Source organism: Vespula pensylvanica, chromosome 13 (assembly GCF_014466175.1).
Source record: "Vespula pensylvanica isolate Volc-1 chromosome 13, ASM1446617v1, whole genome shotgun sequence".
In the NCBI taxonomy this organism is placed as follows: Eukaryota; Metazoa; Arthropoda; class Insecta; order Hymenoptera; family Vespidae; genus Vespula; species Vespula pensylvanica.
Genome location: NC_057697.1, coordinates 4171822 through 4193425, shown reverse-complemented (window position 1 = coordinate 4193425; position 21604 = coordinate 4171822). Strand labels below are relative to the sequence as shown.

Here is a 21604-nt window from a genome sequence, read left to right as displayed (position 1 = left end):
GGAAGAAGGAAGAACAATAAATTATATATCAAGATCCTGTTTATTATTAAAATTATAGCACCTTACTATCAGAAAAATTAATATTAATATAACTACAATTAATATTATTAATATGTGATTCCATTAGATTGATATGCATTATATTATAGATGTTATTTATCAAAAAAAAAGAAAAGAAAAAAGAAGATAAAGTTCTTACAAAATAAAAAGATTTTTTATCGATAGAGAACTTATCGATTGTTGATAAAGTACAATAAAAATCGGTAACAATCGAATCGACCTGATAATCGGTAAAATATCGGTAAGAATATTTGTTTAGTTCGCAGACTTGTCGACAGAATGCACTGTCGGTATCGAGATAGGACCTAACTTATCCTTGTTCTGTTTTACCGACACGGAGTTAGCACAAACATGGTCTGTCGTCGGTTTCTAAGACCCAACTTGACGAGGTCGGGTCCTACCCCCACTCCTTCGCTACTATTCTCCACACATAAGTTGGTAAAACCGGTTTCGTTAGAGACGGTGGGGTGTATATTACATTGGGATATCTCTTCTCTCGAAGATTCGAATCTCGCCGCAAAGAGCGAGATCCTCTTCCTCTTTCTCGTCGCCTTCGGCTTTCTCTAGTAACCGCCGAGGCTCAACCGGGCCTAAAATCGACTCACCATCATGGGATACGTGATATTTCCTTGGTGGTAGAAGCGTAGACTTGATCGCCTTTTGCTTTGCTATGCTTCTTTTTTTTCTCTCTTTTCTTTCTTTCTTTCTTTCTTCTTTCTCTCTTTCGTTCTTTCTTTCATATTCTTTTTTTCATTTTTATTTTATTATTTTTTATTTTTTATTTTTTATTTTTTATTTTCATTTCATTTCTTTTCTTTTTTTTCTTTTCTTTCTGTTGGTATCGCGTTTGCGTGTGCGGTTTCGCGCATCGCGTGGCGATAATGCGAGCCGAATTGCGCAATGGACGAAGTATTGGCGAACTGCCAACATGAACTACATGCATCATATATGCTAGTTAGAGTAAAGTGGTAAGGGGACTCTAAATTAGGGTGCATTTTTTTGCCTTTACAAGAAGCTGCATTTTCTTTTTTCTTTCCTTTCTTTTATTCTTTTTTTCCGTTTCGTTATTACCAACTGTACAATATTTTGTAGATGTGATCGTTTATACGATTGGTACAAATTACGTTGATGTAAAGTGTCGTTACAATGTTGGGTGTCAGGGAATTAGTTCGGATATATGAAAAAATCGTGGGTGGTAGATGAGCATAGAGGAGTTAACTTTTGTTCGAAGAAAGCAGGTGCCTCTCGCGGACACGTTGGGGGGCCTGACGAACGTTCGAAATTCGAGGCCTCACACTTTCCAGGCACGCACTCGTTAATCAAGACGAGAGCGGTCCTTCGAATAATTTCTTCGCAGGTAATTGCTCGAGGAAAAAATCAAAGCCAAAAGGAGTCTCTCTAAGTGTATATACGAATGTACGTTGATGTTCAAGCGAATTGTAACGTAACTTAATTCGTCATTATCATCGTGCAATATTGACCGAACTAATAAATATGTTCGCTGTATTAAAAAAAAAAAAAAAAAAAAAAAAAAAAAATATTTTATTAATACATCATGATCTTTGAGTATTTCAGATTCGCTTTCTCATATCTCTAAATACTATGGATTTATTCCATAGTTCAAAGTTGTAAAAGTACAAATCTCTTTGCCGTTGTCCGTTCTATCGGAGAAAACGAATAACAGGGAATTTTATTTAGATATTATTTAGACTCTTAGCCTAAGGTTGATCAAGAAAAAGAAAAAAGAAGAAGAAGAAAGAAAAAAAAAAAAAGAAAGAACGTTAAAAGCGTGTAAAATAAATTCTGGTTGAAATCAAGTCGTCGCTTTAGCAACTCGGACCGAACCAAGTTAATCTCCTTGTGATCGTGGTTGCGATCGGTGGCCAGAGTTGCCTGCTGTGGCGTTGCCTGTGGCCGGAGGCTGGAGGGAGAGGTAGAGTGGTCGTCGGCCTCTCTTAGGCCTCTGCTCGTTCCTTACTCCTCCTTCTCTTCTTACCACTCCGCAACCTATCGTCGAAGGCCCGAACCAACCGAAAGAACCTGGCTCAGCGAAGGAGTAAGAGAAGCTAATATAAAAGAGAAAAAGAGAAAGGATTGCTTGGTGAAGCTAAACTCTTCTTCTGGAATAAATAGAAGGAAGAAGAGAAGATCGAAGAAAGAGAGGTTCTAGGTCCAGACGAGATGCAATGAAAAAGCTAAGAAGATTAGAATGAGATAGAGAAAGAAACGGAGACAAGGATGTTGCATTGTTTACGACACGCGCACCTCCACGAGTTAACCGCTGTCCGTAGTACCGACGACGACGGAGCAGCAGCAGCGGCACTACACCACCACCAGCAGCCATATTGGATTCCTCTCGTGACTATAGATCAAAATTATAAGGCGGAACGCGCCTCGGGATCCTCGCTCGAGAAATCCCCCACGAGGATAACGAAAAGATACCTTTTCCTCCTCTTCCATCACTTCTCCATTCCGTCCTTTGGTATCTCAGCTTTGACTTTGTTTAACCTTGTAAAAGGGTAAACGTTACAAGAGAACCAGAGGGATCATTGGGTTATCCAAAGTGGAATCAGGTGACAAAATGTATCCCATGGCTTGGTGTCTCGTTGACAAGCTGATGTTGGTTTCGAACAGGACTAACGTTATTCGATCGATATTAGTTTCTTAAATCAAAAACAAAGAATATCACGTTGTTCATAATTTGATTATTATATAATCGAATAAGAGTTACAATATTTATTTGTTATTTCGAGAATATAGGATATAGAAACTTAATTAGAAATTCTTGATAACGTACAATTAAAATATAAAGCTATATTTTTAAGGATCTAGCTTTCGGTTAGGATTTCTCGAACGATGAAAACCATTTCGGACTCTCTCTTTCTTTCTCTCTTTCTCGACGTTTTCTACCCATTAAGTTAAGTGTACTCGTTGGCCACGAGGGAACATAAATCACCTAAGAAGCGACTTTTGGAAGATAAAGATAAAGATCGCTCAACAATGATCTCCGCCTTCAGTTCTAGCCCTTTATTACAGTATGTGTACACGTGTGTTTCTTACGAGTTTGTGGGTGTATGCGTTTTAGGAAGTGTATTTTAAACTACACACGCACACACACACACACACACATACAGACGCATGAAGTTATAGTACTCAAGTTGAAGAGTACAGCCTAATAACGAGGAAAAATAAGCCCGATTAATCCTACTGCGTTAAATTAACATCAACAAAAAAATGTTTATTAACATTTCAATAATTCTCCAAAAGAATCATCCTCCATAAATGACCATTCGATACTCCAACGATCTCACAATAAATATTTACAACAATTCTTATCATTAAAATTAACCTAACATCGAAAATGTCTATATTCTAAGAGAAGACGACATCTTTCTATTTCTCATTCTTCTTCTTTTAATTCCTTTTTCTTTTTTATTAACATTCAATTCGAATATTTCTTCGGAGATGGGCAGATTTAATTGGAGTATATTTCCTACTAAACCAGTCGTCATACGCATCTCCAGAAGTAGATGTTTTCGAAGGGAGCAAAGAGGAGTTCGTTGGTTGTGAGATGATGAGGTGGAAGAGCGGTAGAACGGTCGAAGAGTCAGGGAGGGGGCGGTGGATGGCGAAGGGGGATGAGGGGTGGGAGAGACAGGTCGAGGTGAGTCTAGGGCTCCGAGAGACTTCTCTACGGTCCGGTCCCGAGGACCGGTGATACCTCCTCCTACTTCCCCCTCCTTCTTCTCCTTTTTCTCCTTCTCTTCTTCTTCTTCTTCTTCTTCTGTCTTTCATTCTTTTTTCTTTCTTTCTTTCTCTCTCTCTCTCTCTCTTTCTCTCTTCGAAGACGCCATCCTTTTCCTTCTTACTACTACCAGAGTGCCGTCTGGTGCTTTCCACCTAACTTACCTGCGAACAGCGAGCAGCCTCTCCGAGCTTGCTATCCCGCAATGCTTTGGTATAACGGCGAGTCACCTGAGTTATCTCGAAGACACTTTAGAAGAGATAGGGCCCTAACGCCGAGCAACAAGCCGGGCTCCGAGCAACAATGACGCCCAGTTGAACGCGCGGCTCCCTGTTCGCCGCTCTTCTCTGTACCGGCTTCTCCGTGCGTGTCTCGTCTAAATCTCTCGGTCGGAAAAGTTGTTGTTGTTTTTATTTCCTTTTTTTCTTTTCTCCGTTTTCTCCGTTTCTTTTTCGTTTTCTTTATCTATTCCTCTTTTTCTCATCCTTCCCCCACCCCCTTTTTCTCCCCCACCCCTTCTTCCTTTCTGTTTGTCTGTTTCTTTCTCTTTCTCTCTTTTTCTCTCTCTCTCTCTCTCTCTCTGTCTCTCTCTTTCTCTCTCTCTCTCTCTCTCTCTTTCTCTCTCTCTCTTTCTCTCTTTCTCTTCCTTCCTCCCTCGAAGTAGTTCACACAGTCGAAATATTATGGGATTATCGGTAAAAGAGAAATAAGAGAGAGAGAGGGGAAAAACGAAGAAGAAAAAAGGAAAAGGAAAGTTAAAGTACATTTTTTTTTCAACTGGTGCACGTACTTGGAGTTTCTTGGATTATTATCGTTAAGAGTGAGAAAGAAAGAGAAAGAGAGAGAGAGAGAGAAAGAGAAAGAGAGAAAGAGAAAGAGAGAGAGAGAGAGAAACTCTCTATTTCTATCTTTCTAACGATTTCTGAGAAATTCTTCGAATCGAGATGTGAGAAAATCTAAAGTAAGATCTATTAGAATCGACGTTGTCTATACGATCTCGATTTTAAATATATTAGGAAGATCGAAAATGTGCGAGTGCGGTGAGGAGTGTGCCGAGGACACGAAGAATTCACGGCTTGTGATGTTACGAGGTGATCTGTGAATCGGTATTATTTTATTGTTAATTGTTGTTGTTTTGTTGTTGTTGTTATTGTTGTTAATGTTGTTATATCGTTGTTATCGTTGTTGTTATTGTTTTTGTTTGCTGTTCATGTTCTTGGTTATTGTTGTTCCTTGGTTTATCTTTCTAAGTTAAGTGTACACGCTAGAAAGCGTGTCACTTTTTTACTTTCATCATCGTCATTCGCGTTGTCGTTGTCAACGTTGTCGGCGAAAATTCTCGGAGAAATTGTGAGCCCAACGCCTGAGATGGCCACCCTCGGCCTCTCGAAGGTCTTCATACTGGACAAGTACTTTACGGAGCTGCAGAAGTTCTGGGAGACAGAGAAGAAGCTTCAAGGTACGGCACTGAGATCGAAGGAGAAAGAGAGAGAGAGAGAGAGAGAGAGAGAGAGAGAGAGAGAGGGAGGGAGAGAGATGGAGAGAGAGAAAGAGAGAGAGAGAGAGAGAGAGAGAGTTTCTCGATTTTTTTTCCAATATTTCAATGACCTTGCGAGAGAACTGGAAGGTCGGCAATGTTTCTTCTCTCTTTCTTTCTTCTGCTTCTTTTTTTTTCTTTTTTCTCTTTTCTTTTTTCCCTCTCCCTCCCTCTCTCTCTCTCTCTCTTTCTCTATCTCTCTCTCTCTTTCTCTTTCTCTGTCTCTCTCATCGCCATTTTTTTATACTCGTTCGAACGTCGAACTTTACAGGATACACGATGACTCACAAAATGAAATTCCGAACTGCTACACGTTCGAGTTAACGAACCTGATGAAAAATTCAACGTGTATCCACAATCTGGCCTATAATTAGATTCTTATCGATCTAACTCTCTGTTTCATTGTTATATTATTAACTATGCTAACCGATGATGGGATTAGAAAAGAATGAGATCTTTGCGTTTAAAGATCGATAAGTCTGAAAGAGATATGGTGATATGGCCTTGTCAGATTGTATAGTTTGTTGTATATATATATATATACATGTACGTACGTACGTATGCATGTATAAATTTATGTATATATGTATGTATATATGTGTATATAAATTTATTTATGTATGTACGTACATATGTATCTAGCCAACGGGGAACATAAATCTCAATTTATAACGTTTAAGAGATCGTTCTATTTCGTTCGATTTTCTTTCAAATCTCAACTCGAATCTATTTTCTACTCGATATCATCTTTTACACATTTTATTTTTCTATTTTAATACGATTAAAGAATTTTATTTTTGTATTCTGTATTTTTGTGTGTCATTATTAACCTGTAATTAATTAACCATTATGTTTTTGGCATTGAAAAAAATTAGGAACTTTTTTATTATTATTATTTATTTTATTTTATTTTTTTAGGATATACTAAATTATATTTTTTGATATTATACATATATATTTTCTTAAATATATTATACATATATAATTTCTAATCTTAATCTAAACATTTTTATAAATCAATCAAAAAACTATCCTCCATTTTAATAAAAATAGAGCAATTGAAATATACGATTACTTTTTTTTAAACGTTTTCCAATTTTGTTTATCATTATTTCTTCCATAGAAATATTACGTTAATTTCCGACAAATTATCTATGCTCGCTCATTACATAATTCATCCGTCCTTTCCATTTTTATATGTACATGTGTAATCATACACATGCAAACATGTATAGAAATAAAATCGGTCATTAACCTTCGGTGATGGTAAACGCGTTCTGAGTTTCTTAATAAGAAAAATTTACATTTCTTTTCGCAAGACCTTAGTCGATAAAAATGTTAAATTCGTTTAAATACTATTAACCTTGTCACAGTTACTGAAATAAATTAATCTATCAATTTTTTATTATCACGATGAACTTCTCATTAAAAATTTTTATATTCGTACATATATTTTATTAATAGTTAATAGATTTTAATAATAAAATCGAATAAATGAAATGTGCCAAAAATCTGAGTAGTAAAAACTGAAGTAATAAAAAATAAAAAAGTAGTTTTCTTTTCTCTCCTTTTTTTTTTTTTTTAATAACATTTGCAATACCAAATAATCCAAAAATAATATATAAATGAAGAGAATGAGATCATTGAAATTCTAAAAACTATCGTTGAATTAATAAACGTTGACAAAATCGTAAGATGTTATTGAAAATATATTTAATAATAAATCTGATCAAACAAAATGGCTGCTGAGATGATTAAACGATAAAAAAATGATCGAAATATTTTTGACAGTCAAACGAATAAGGTATTAACGTGACATTTAAATAACGCTTTGATGTAACAAATACATTAAAAGAAACAAGTATCATTAAAAATTGAGATAAGAGTTTGTATGAAAGGGATTAAAAACGTGTGATGTTATTTTTGAGGTTATCGGGCTGAAAGTAAGGAGCTGATACGATGGATTCGGTGACGCATAATGATATTAACTCCTGGTCTTCCAACGTCGCGTATTACCGCTTTGATAGAGACATTAGCCGCAATACGCGCAGCTCCGATCGCGTGGATCATCGAATTACACTTTCCTTTCGCGGTTAAGCCATAGGGTTTATCACGGGACATACGATACACTGCTATTGAATTAATATAAAATCGCTTTACCGTATATTTATGGTAATAGTTGACGGCAAAAGAAAAGAAAAGGAAAATAACGAGAAAATTCTGTTTACAAAAAGATAGACTTGATTATTTAAAGAAAGAAATCAATTCAATTGTGTGAACTGAAGAATCGATTCAATTATTTGAAACAAAATAAGATGTTAATATATCGAAATAAAGAACTAATGTAATTATAAACGAAAAGACATAAGTATGTATGTGTATGTGTGTGTATATATATATATATATATATATATATATATATATATACATATAACATTTATAGTATATTCTACAAATAAAGTTAAAAAAAATGTTAAATAAATATAGATCCTCAAATGCTTTATTATAACAAAAATAGATTCATATTTAAAAACAAATATATATATGCATATATATATATATGTATATATATAATATAATATATTATAATACTATAATAATACTAAACGATATAATTCAATATATATACATATATATAATACAATTATTCAAAATAAAATAAATATATAGATGTACATATATAAATATATACAGACACACACCATGATATACACACGTATCATAACCATGATATCCCTATAATTTAAACGATCAAATTGATTTTTATTCTTTAAGTGGAAGTAAGAAAAAAATATTATATAAACAATTCGCATGCAATTTATAAAAAAAAAGGTTACAACAAAAATACAAAACCTATGATCAAAATTAGTTCGTTGTAAATATATTACAATGTAATCGTAAGTTAAAGATTCATTGTTAGAATTAATGAAAGCATTCACTGAATTGAAGCAAACTAAGCATGAAATTCGGAGAGTGATAAATTTAATCTTCCTACGATGTCATGCTCCTATTCAAAACAGGGGATGGCATTTTGAAATGGAAATATAAATCAATTTTTTTTTTTTGATAATGCAGTGTTTGATAATTTATATTTATGCAACATACACACACACACACACATATTTTTTTTAAATTATACATAAAAATATAATTAAATTATATTAAAAAATATAATTAAATTAGATTATACACAAAAAACATAATGGCGAAGTTCGATCGTTTAAACCTAAAACGCTCTGTGTATATAATCGCGATCTATATAAAAAAAATAAAAAAAAAAACAAAACGAATTTAAGTATCTGAAACGGATGTAATTAATCGAGAAAAAATAAAAAAGAAAAATAAATAAATAAAGGCAAAATTTCAAATGGCATATTGAAAATTAGGATTATCTTATATCTCTTATCTTTTCTTTCCATTTCTTTCTTTTTTTATGTTTTTCTTTTTTCATTCACACCGAAGAACAGACAGAGATTTATCCACCGGTGGCCATTATAAAATTTGCCTAAGTTTTACGGCTGAGTCGTCGTCGTCGGCCGACTTTCTCACCCTCCACACTTTATCTTTATCTTTCCAACGTTTCTTTCCGTGCTCTTTCTTCTTCCTCTTATTTCTTCGTTCTTTTCAAGCGAAAAACGAGACGGCTCGCGTTTAGGTTACAAGGTTACATGCTTCGGAAGACGTTTCAAAGTTTTCGTTTAAGTTTCAACCTCTTTTCTTATTCTTTAGTGAGAATACAAATCTTTCTGTCTATCTGTCTTTTTCTCTCCCCCCCCCTCTCTCTCTTTCTGTTTATTTGTCAATCTTATCATTCCATTTTTCTCTTATTTTTTCTTAAACATCCACATGATTATCTTTATTATCTCTATATAATTACATTTTTATAATTACATCCCATTGGGAGATCATCGACATGATCACAGAAAGTTCAGAAAAAGTTTTTAACAACTTTTTACAGAATAATTGTTATACAAAACAATTGTTATAATGTCTCTCTCTCTCTCTCTCTGTTTTTTTTCTTATTATTTTTCTTTTATTATTGTTATTATTATTTTAATAATCACTGACATTATTTTACTTATCTCTTTCTATTTTTTTTTGTATTCCTTACAATAAGCATGATCGATGTAACTCGGAATACGTGAAATGTTTCTGTATTTTAAAAAGCAGTAAAAATGTATGTATGTGTGTGTGTATCTCTCTCTCTCTCTCTCTCTTTCTCTCTCTCTCTATTTCTCTTTTTTTCAATTTATTTAACAATCCTATTATTGATTTTAATTTCTTTTTGAAAAAAGCATTTGAAAGAAATAAAAATGTCCTTTCTTCCTTCTTTTTGTTCATATACTTATCTAACCATCTTCTTTTTCTTTTTTTTTCTATTTTTATTTTAACGATGGAAATGATCAATGTAACGAAGAGAATTCAGAAAGGACTCTGAAGTCCTTCAAAAAAGAGTGAAAGTAAAAATTCATCTCTCTTTCTCGCTATATCTATTTATTACTTAATCTTATAGCTTTCCTTTCTTTTCTTTCTTTTCTTTTTCAATCGTTGTTATTTTTGTTTAGAGCCTCTCTTCTTCATATTTTTTAAATATATTTTATAACGAATATTTAGAACTTGATGAGGAAAGTTCAAGAAGGATTTCTAAGTTAAAAAAAAAAGAAATTAAAAGTACAAATGTCTCTCTCTTTCTTTTTATGTGTTTGTTATCTTACTATTCCTTTACCTTTTTCTTTTGCTCTTTTTTAAACCGATAATTTTTTGTGTCTTATCCTTTCTCCTATCTTATAAATCATTTTTAATTATGAATATCGTCGATGTAACGATATAAAGAAAGTAAACGAGAAAGATCTTTAAAAAAAAGTGAAAGTTCAAATACACACACACACACACACACACACACACATGCATGCACGCATTTTTTGTTTATTTGTTAATCTTAACATTTATTTGTTATTTTTACTATTTGCATTTCTTTTTTTAATCGCTGATGTCTTCTTCATTTTTTCTATTCGATAAATATTTTTTAATATTTGACAACGTAATGATGAAATTTTGAAGAGTATTGACAATGTAATGAAGAAAGTTCAAGAAGGTTTTCTCAATCTTCACAAATTTTAGATAAATCGATATCAAAGCCGTATAGTTAATTTTCTTTATCAAGTAACACTTACGAATTCTCTAAAGTAAAGTAGTGGGGGAAAGAAAGAGGGAGAGTGAGAGAGAGAAAGAAATAGAGAGAGAGAGAGAGAGAGAGAGAGAGAGAGAGAGAGAGAGAGAGAAAGAGAGTGAGGAGAGTTCAAGAGAGTTATTTGGAATTACGAGCTCAAGTACGATCGAACGGGATACCGAGAGAAAATTTACGAGGGTTGCTTTCGAGAATAAAGTGATTCCTTCTCTCTTCGATAAAGATAATGGCGAAAATAATGAGCGTGTTTCGTTAATGGTAGATAGAGAAAGTCCAAGTTAAGAATAAAATTCTATTGTATGATAAAAGATTTCGATCAATTCTATTTACCTATTTTTCGAACTTTTCCAATTTGAATCATTATTTTTACTTTTATATAAACAATTATTTGTCTATAAATAATTTGTAGGAAATCGTTTATTGTAAAGATAATTTGTTTTTGTGTCATTTCTTATAAAATATAAATTATAGTAATTATATTTCTTATCATCTTTTTTTTTTTATTTTTTTTTCTCAATTTAATTCTTAAGAGAGAAATTTAAAGTCCGTGAATTTTATTTAGGAGTAAGTGTATTCGAGGAAAATATGTAGTTGATATTATTATGGGAGTTTATTTAGTTTCAAAATATTAATAAATAAATACAGAGTGTTTAAAATTTCTTTTAGTATTATAATGTTAATTGTTGTAAAATAAAATATTTGACTTTCTTAATAATTTTTCGACTATTTTAGTACTTATAATATTACAATGTTAATATTTTAGATGTAATACGAAATGTAATATAATATTTACAACAAATATAATATATTTCTATAATATATATATATATATATATATATATATATATATATATATATAATTTTGCTAAAAATAAATGCTAATATAAATTTGCTAAAAATATTATATCATATTTATTTTATTTTTCTAACATTATGTATATTATATATAAAAAATGTAAGATACAAAATATGATGCACAATATAAATAAAAAATATAATATAACAAACATACACACGATATATATTCTAAAAAGTTACAGGTAATATAAGATCAATAAAAAAGGAAAAAAGGTAAAAATAAAACAATATAGTACACGATATTTCTAAAAATAAAAAAGTAATATAATAAAGTACAAGATGCATTTTTCTCGAATCTCATTTTCGTTCATAACATCCACACACACACACACACTATATATTATATATAAATATATATGTATATATACATATAAATATACACGTAAGGTACAAATCATGATTTTCAACGAGACCGAAGTTTGTCGTCTCGACGTTAACGTAGTTTTCTTAAGGAAAATGCGTCATGGCGGCGCATGCTTCGCTGGAAAACAAGGGACGATCTAACGCACGATATAACTCGATTCTTTCAAGCGTCTTTGCATAATCGTGTACGCTGCAGCTTGCATCCGCTCGAAGTTTTAACGAAGTCGTCACAAAGTAGTTATAAAGTAGTCATAAAGTCAACGTTACTTTGTCAGGAACAGTCTGCCGTTATCATCCCTCTTTCTCTCTCTTTCTTTCTCTCTTTCTCTCTCTCTCTCTCTCTCTCTCTCTCTCTCTCACTTTCTCTCCATCTTTCTTTCTTTATCTTTCTTTCTCTCTCTTTCTCTCTCTCTCTTTCTCAATACACCCTTTCACGAATATTTATGCGCCCACGTCATCCACTTCCTCGAGCATCCTTCGAGCCGAAAGGAAATAAATATCGATGATATCCGATATACCTCCATCGCCACCACTCAAGCTGGCTTGAAAAGTTTGCGAAATAAACTCTTCTTATTGCTAGTTCGATCCTCTTTACGTATATGTCTATGTTATATGCATGAATGTATGTATAATATATGTATTCAGAAAGTGAGAAAGAAAGAAAGAGAGAGAGAGAGAGAGAGTGTGAGAAAGAAGGTGTATGAGTTTTGAGTGCATAAGTTTCTGTTTAACTATATGTATATACGTATATTGTATACATATTAAGGTTGTCGTTATTTGCCCTTTAAAAGAATTTCCCTGCGACGAGAAATTGTTCTACTTGAAAGTTTAGTTTGAAAAAAAAAAGAACGATAAATATATAAATAAATATTGTATAAAAAAATCATCTTTCAAATTTCAACTCTTTATCGTGATATTAAAACTTACCAAAGTGGAAGTATTCACAAAGTACATCGTGAATCTTAGACGCGTCTCAAATTTTCTTAATTTTCGTTGTTTGCGTTTCAACAAGTGTTATCTATATTTTTGAAAAGTATTTGAAATTTCTACGTTTTATTTTAAATGTAAAAAAGAAAGTGTGTTTACTTCGTAACGATTTAATATTAAGATGGAGAGGCAAAATTTGGACAAAAAATTATTCTTTTTTCTTTTCATTTATTGCGAGCAGGACTTGGTGATGACAAGGTATACTCATCGGAATTTTTTCGAAGACCAAATAACGATTACTCTAATATATATACATATACATTCATATTATATTGGTCAATAATGTCGGAATTTGCAGTATTTTATATGTAAAGAAATAACCTAACAGTATTGTTTTTTATGAACAACCATTTTAGTATTATTTATATAATTTTGTATAGTATTTTTTTCATATACATAAAATACTAGCGTTGTTTATTGGTGTTATATAGTGTTTCAAAGTATTAGTAAAATACTAATGTTATTTATCAATGTTACACAATGTTTTTTATTATTGTTAAAATATTAGCATTGTTTATTAATGTTGTATAAGTATGCTTTAATATTAAAAAAATTGTAACGTTTATAAATTTTATATTATATTTCTCATTGTTATTAAAATATTAATATTGTATTAGTATAGTATAAGTAGTTCTTAATATTACTAAATTATTAGTTTTGTTATTTACAGTTATACAGTATTCTCAAATATTAATAAAATACAAGTGTTATTCATTAGTATTACATTACATTGTTTATTTTGAAAATGATATTAGTATTTATTTATTTAAATATATTTCACATTATAATATTTTGGAATAAATATAATCAATCTATTTGATCGAACGACTTGTTAATTAATATTGTACAGTATTTCTTATCGTGTTAGTAAGATAGATTGCTGTTGTTTCATTTAGATATTAAATGCTGAACACTCCGATTATAAGTATTGGCCAACCCTATATATACACACATACATACATACACACACACACACAAACACACATATATCTTCTTTTCTGTCTACTTGTTTATTTGTTTATTCCTGTTTATTTATATCTCTCTTTCTTCTTCTATGCTTTTCTCTCTCTATCTTCTGGAGAGTGTATAAGTGTTAGAAAGAAAAAGAGAAGAAGAGAGAGAAAGAGAGAAAGAGAGAGAAAGAGAGAGATAGTCTTTTTCTCTGGTATACAGTATCCAGCATACGATCCGTTCGGTTGGATTTATGCGGGGCAACGGCCTAAGCGAGCAAGCATTTCCACCGATCTCTAGTATGGCCTATGTCTGTTCTTCCTTCTATGTATCTTCTTATTGGTGAGCGAACGTACATGCAAGCTCGATTACGACCACCGTGATATCTACTATCTTCTCGAAGAACGATTAATATTCGTATGTGGGTGGGTATCTATAAAGGGTGTCCTTAAAAAAAGATGATCTATATTAACAGGTAGATGATCTTATCAAATATTACCAAAGAGAAAAAAGTAAAGTTTGATTTTTATACAAAATTAATTTGATCATTATTAACATTAGAATCGAGCGATTTTTAACGCAAGATTAATTAGCTTAAATCGCACGATTGGTCGATTATAATTTGATCATTGTAATTGTATTATTTTAATATCCCAATTTATTGCATTTTATGTTAGAACAAATTCAATCAATTTGATCTAAAAATACTTGCAATTATTTATATAATAATAATATTAATATCAATATGAAAAATTATTCCAATTTTTTCTTTTTTATGACTAATAACTGATAGTTTATTAAATGAGTAATTATAAACAATTTATTAAATGTAATCATTATAAACAGTTAATCGTAATGAATGAAATAAATGAAAAAAAAAAATACTATGGAAAGAACTACAAATATATATTCAATATACAAAAAAAAAAAAAATAATAATAATTTCGTTAAATCATAATCATACGTTTATAAACGTATCATTACTCGTTAATAAAACTTTCTCCAAACACGATCGACCAGGCTATTTTTACGAGAGTGATCATTTCTTTCAAGGACACACTGTATACAGGGCACATTTTGTATAGGTGTATAAATACGCGTATGTATTTTGTTAAAAGGATTCGTATGGTCTCGGACAGCAAGGAAGAGAGCTTTCGCTTCCTCCTCCACCTCCTCCTTCTCCTCCTCCTTCTTCCACCTCCACAACTTTTCTCTCCAAGCATTTACTTTCGGCGTATAATTTCGATATGCAAATGCGAAACGTTTATCGCGATGCGAGACATCGCGTAGCATCGATGTCGCATGCTCCTGTATATATATATGTATGTATGCATGCATGTATGTATGTATGTATGTATGTATGTATGTACCAGAACAGAAGAGAATACCTAGCTCGGAATATCTGGCTCTCCCTTCAAGAGAGACTCGCGTATTTTCCAATTTCTTTGTCCCTCCTCCCGTGTTATGCGGCATGCACACCGTCATCTTCTACAGACACGGTTAAACGTAGAATGAAATTCCGTTTATAGGACAGACCGAGAACAAGATTATTTCTTGTTCAATACCTTGAATTCCCCAACTCAATTTTTTTTTCATCTTATTATGTTTAGTATTATTTTACGCTCGATGTATTTTTTTTCTGTTGTTTTTCTTTTCAAATCGAATATGATAACGTGAGAATTGATATGTTTTTATATTTAGGATAATTCGAATAATTCTTTGGATTAGGATTATTTTAAGTGTGTTGATTAGTATAAAAGTATAATAATAATAATAAAAATAATTATAATAAGCATAATAATAAGCATAAGAATTGTAATAATAATGATGATGATGATGATAGCGCTTATTGAAGTATCTGGAGAAGAATATACCTTTTTTGATTTGATGATTGGTTGAGCAATAATTCAAAAAGAAAAAAAGGAAGAAACGTATGTTTAAGTGATCATTTTTTAAATGATAATTCGCAAAACAGAACGACGTATCTTTAAATTATCACTCATGAATAATTATTCAAGAATACTTACTTATACATGATCTTTAAGTATGTAATATTTTCAAGAAATGTACTTTTAAGTGATCTTTTAATAAGCAATATTGCCAAAAAGAAATATCTATATTTAAATTATTACTTAAACAATAATTTGAATCATTTTAATCAAGTTACATAATAAGAAAATAAACTTACTCGCATGTGATTATTTTTCAAGCAGTAATGAGAGAAAAAAAGAGAGAGAGAGAGAGAGAGAGAGAGAGAGAGAGAGAGAGAGAGAGAGAGAGAGAGAGAGAGAGAGACTATATCAAATTAATCATTTATTAATAATCAAAAAATAAACATGTACATAAATTAATATTAAATTGTTATTTTAATCATTTCGATTTGTTCATTTTTACTTATTACTCCGGATATGTATTGTTTTTAAATATTGTTTATGTCAAATTTTCATATCTCCACATTACCCAATACTATACTTTATTTAAAATAAAGTAACGTAATGGATTAAAAATAGCTAAAATAAGATAAGTAAGTAAAGATAAAAATTTAATAAATTCAAAATATTTCATTTGAATCGTGTTAATAGTAACAATATTTTTTTTCTTTTTTTCTTTTTTTTTTTGAAACAAACAGGATAATAGAAACAGATAGGAAACACTTGAAACAGACAGGATAACTGATAAATCTACAGAGTGATTCGTTTGAATTGATCGATGGTATAACAAAAAATTCAATTATGATCTTTCTCTAGCACGAAAACAGTTTCTTACAGAATTGAATAACTTTTATGTTGGATATGAAATAGCAATGCTATCGTAACGACCTTGCACGAGACACGTTATCAAAGCAGGAAGTACAAGCTCGAATAACGGCGACCGAATATATGCTTAAGGAAAGAGAGAGAGAGAGAAACGATACAAACGTTTCGTCGTACTGCGAGATTTCTAAACAATCTGCAGAAACGCTCATACTCCTACTAGTTCTAACTCCTACTCCAAATCCGCATTGGATAGTGTCTACCTATATAAACGCGCCCACCGGAAAGCTCATTACCATAACGCTGCATTGTAATTTCCATAATTATATCGTAGTCATCGCGATATTACGGCAAGATAAATGTCGAATTGCCATGTCTTTCGACTCTCGAATTAAAAGAATTAAAAAAAAAAAGAATAAATAGGAAAAAGGAAGAAAGGAAGAATAAAAACAAATAACAAAGCTCCTCGTAATTATGATTATTGTTGCTATAATTTCTAAGATATTTTGTTCGACTCAAGCATATTCAATTCGATCGATGGGAACATGAAGCTAATATATTTCAAGAGGATCGTGTACAAATATATTAATAAAAAATAATTAGAAAAAAGTAATTCTTTTTCTTTCGTATTATCGTTGTTAATAATCATCCTCTAAATAGGATATCTTCTAGATACATGTTTTTTTTTTTCAAATTATTGCTTAATAAGTGATCGCTTTAAAATATGTCTCTCTCTCTCTCTCTCTCTCTCTCTCTCTCTCTCTCTCTCTCTCTCTCTCTCTCTCTCTCTCTCTCTCTCTCTCTCTCTCTCTATCTATCTATCTTTCTGTCATGTATTATTGCTTGAAAAGTAGTCACGTACGAATGAATTTATTTTCTGGTTATATAACTTGATTAGAATTATTCAAATTATTTCGCAAGAGGTAATAACTTAAATGTACTTTTTTCTTTGTAATATTTCTTAATAAGAGATCATTTAAAAATACATTTCTTGAAAATATTGCATAGTTAGAAATCGTAAATAAGTGTTTTTAAATTATTATTTATGAGTGATTATTTAAAAATTCATTTCTTTTATAAATATTGCTTATCAAGAGATTATTTATACATGTTAAATTAAAATTGGACTACTTGTTAATTCTCAATTATTCTCAATTATAATACGACGAGAATTATACAAGAGCAAATTTTGTAATACTTATAACAATACTTACAACATTTGAATATTTCGAATAGCTATTATGTAAATACGAATTATTTTCGAAGGTATTTTAAATCTGAATAATTTCATGTTCGTCGTGGTATATAGAAATTTTCTTTAAAATCTTTTTAAGAGGATCAAAAATGAAAGATAAGGAATTAAACGTGTTCGTGTGCGCTCGTTGCGTTTGTGTGTAACGCTTAAAGGTATATTATACGCGGAGATCGCCGTTGGGATTAACCCGCATCTGATTAGACCTCGAGGTCGTGCCGCTTTCTGGGCCCACAGCTCCCACTCGAGTATCCCATCGTGTTTTTGCTTCTCTTCTTTACCAAAGCGATGTTCTTTGTAGCCGTGCAAATGCAGCAAAGCCAGGAGAGATGTAAAGCTGGTTTGTTTTCGCCTTTCGAAAGGTCGTGAAAAAGGAACCCATCGACGATATATCGATGCCCTGTGAATACATACACACACACACACACACACACACACACATATCGTGTATACGTATTAAGGTATATAGGGTGAAACGTATAAGTAGGTACGATCGAATATACTTTTTCCTTTTCTACTTTCTGTTTTCTTGTTCATTTAAAAATGAAATGTAAGATGTTAATTTTTTATTTATTTTCTTTCAAAGTAATAATTATCGATTAAAAGATGTATAAATTCATGTATTATGTAAATGAAGATGTACATATATTGGTGTTTTTGTTCGACTGTATCATCATATATATGTTTTTAGAAAGGAATGATTTTGAGGAATATTTTATCTTCTTTTTATTTTTCATTCATTATTATACTTATATTTGTTTCAGTTATAATCTATCATTGAGATATATTAATTTTGTAGATATATTAGTAAGAAAAGATAGATATTTTTAAGTGTTTCTGTTTATTGGTTCACCCTGTATATATTTTTAAGAGGGTTATAGGGCCCAGTTTTCCTGGACTTCTCAGAAAAAAGAACGTGTTTTAGTGTTCCTTCTTCTTTTCGATGATCACCGTGAGATAATCATGAGTTTACTGCGTAGGTCTGTTCGTCCTAATGGACTACTTTGCATTCGAATTGAATATATCTTTTTCTTTTCTTCTTCTTCTTTTTTTTTTATTTTATTCTCCCGATAGTTATATTAGCATTAAAATTCTTTTGGTTCTATTAGCTATCAAATATATTCTATATAGTCATTAAATATTAATGTTCAACAATTTGTTAATATATTTGTTAATTGAAAATAGTTTTAGTAACTTCGTTGGTCTTATAATGAAAAAATTAAAATACTTGTACAGGTTTAAATGGAAATAAAAAAACTTTCTTAGATTAGACAAATAATTCTGAATTGTTGTGTGAAAGTGAGCTTTCGTTGTACAAGATAATGAAAAATTTTTTATAAAAATTGATACAAATATATATATATATATTATATGCCTATATATATTATATTAAGTTATTTATTGATATATTTCTAACTTTCTCTCATTGCAGAACTTATCAATTTTATCACTTACCAATTTTTTATAAAAGTATTGACCTTTATTAAATACTATTAATCTAATCTAACTGTTTTTATTAGGTTTGTGAATAATTATATATATATATATATATATATATATATATATATATTGCACACACGCATAGATTCATAAACTCCACTAAAACAAGAATTTTTTACTAAAATTAATACTAATAAATAACATTTGTATAAAAAATATATATATATAAATACAAATAAATAATATTAATATAAATAAATATTAACAAGTAATACTTCACCCCCTTCCCCCTCTAGAATATATACATAAAAATAAACTCAAAATAATTTAAGCACTAAAAAATAATCTCAACGCTTCTATTAAGATATAAAATATTACAAATTGCACAATTAATTAGTTTTCGATGAAGCGAATCTAAATGTAAACGATATAATAAAAACAATTGTCCCATTATACAACAATAATAATAATAATCATAAACTTTATCATTAATATGAGTTATACCGAATTGGATATAGGCATTCAATGCCGTGAGAAAAGAATACGAAGAAGACGAGGTTTTCTTCGAATAGCATTCGAAGGTACCTGCTCACCTTAATTCCCATGTAGTAGGACCTGAACCTATACCTGTTCCAGGTTCTTTCTTCTTTCGTCTTCCTGCCCTTTCAGTTTTTTTTCTATATATCATACACACACACACACACACACTCACCACACTACACACATATTCACCCATAACACATTCACACACTCACACTCATAAATATCTCATTCCTCACACACATATTCATACTCTCCCACACAAATATACATATATTCATATACACACACACATACACACACAATATACATATATTCATATACACACACATACACACAGAGCTATGCACACGCATCGAACGCATCTACGCACATACACATAAATAAAAAAACACGAAATCCCAGAAGCATGAACTATACCAACTCATTCTCTCTCTTTTATCCCTCAAAGCTTTCGCCTGTGATCGATCATTCTCTCGTTACGAAGGATTGGAAAATGAGGGATAACTCGATAGCAGCTTTACGAGTATATACGAGTGATTAAATGTTACGTCGGCCCGATTAAACGATTTACGTAATACGTCACGCTGCTCGGACATGTCCTAATAAATTAATCGCTTTGTAATGGATAAATTGATAATGGGAAATAGAAAAACAAAAAGAGAAGGAAAATAAAGTGGGAAAAATTCAAATCCTTACATATCTGATTTTACTTATTTAAAATGGAATCATTCGAATAAGATCAATTTTGTTGAAACGTTAATCGATATTATCGTAACATAATGTACGCTATTGATTCTTACTTTCTTTCTTTTTTATTCCCTTTTTCTCTATTTTATTAATAAAATCTCGAATATTAGAATGGATAAAGTAAATGAAAATTAATTAAAATAATAATGCGAGAGTTCAGTTTCAAATGAAACGTTTAATCTTACACTATTCAAATACGAATTAACGATATCTTAATATTGTAATATTTTGATAGATAATTTTTTTTATCAATATTTTTATCAGTCCATCTTGTATATTTCGTGTCGAAATCAATCGAACAGGTATTAATTTAAATAATTATATATTGTTTAATTTGATATACATTTTTATTAGTTGGGTTCTAATTTATATTTTTTTATTTATCACCTTGAATGATAATAATAATAATAGTAATAATAACAAATATATTTGTCGCTTCTGGAATGGTAATGATAACGAAAATAATAATAATAATTTTTTATAGATGTAAACTTGTTTTGACATTAATTGCCATTAAATTAAATAATTGTTTATTGAAATTTCATTTAAAAGTAATCTTAATTGTTCGATTTTAAGTATTTTTTAATTTTATATTAGTCGTCTAGAACACTAATAGAAATAATAATTTTGTTATAATATGTTTATGAATAAAAATCACTTCGTATTAATAATGAAAATTTACAAATAATTATTTGAAAACATAACTCCTAAATCAATAAATAAATTCTATAAATAATAATGTACAACATATAGAAATAAACATATATATATATATATATATATATATATATATATATATATATATATATAGAAACAGATAAATTTACAAATCTAAATAATTCTCTTTTTTAAAATATCTATTAAAAATATGATATTGAAAGAAATTGATAATTTGTTTTTTCTATAAAAATAAGAAAAGAAAAAATGTCAACTTTAACCGATTATTTCTTTCTTCTTTCTTTTTTTTTTTTTTTTTTATTCTGAAGATTGAATTTTGTAATTATCCTGCAGTTGATAATTTATTTCAATAATAATTTATTTCTGATTTAATTCTTATATTTTTTTCGATAATGATTTTTTTATTATTTATTAGGAATTAAAAAAGTGGAATAAAAAAGATATCAATATGCATATATATGCGTATATATGCACAGGTACGCAGAGTACGTACAAACACGTT

General features: G+C 30.3%; 1 protein-coding gene across 2 annotated transcripts in view; it reads left to right on the top strand.

Moving 5' to 3' along the window:
- The window catches only part of LOC122633776 (unconventional myosin-Va), a 74385-nt gene that overhangs the window by 32843 nt on the left and 19938 nt on the right, over positions 1-21604 (top strand). The window contains exons 1-2 of one of the 2 annotated variants that reach the window (XM_043822114.1): positions 4395-4911; positions 5057-5264. The exons of the other annotated variant lie outside the window; for it this stretch is intronic. Coding sequence (XP_043678049.1) covers positions 5174-5264 — 91 coding nt within the window. The 5' untranslated portion in view covers positions 4395-4911; positions 5057-5173. Of the gene's footprint in view, positions 1-4394; positions 4912-5056; positions 5265-21604 lie in introns of those variants that run through there. 2 annotated transcript variants of the gene reach the window in all.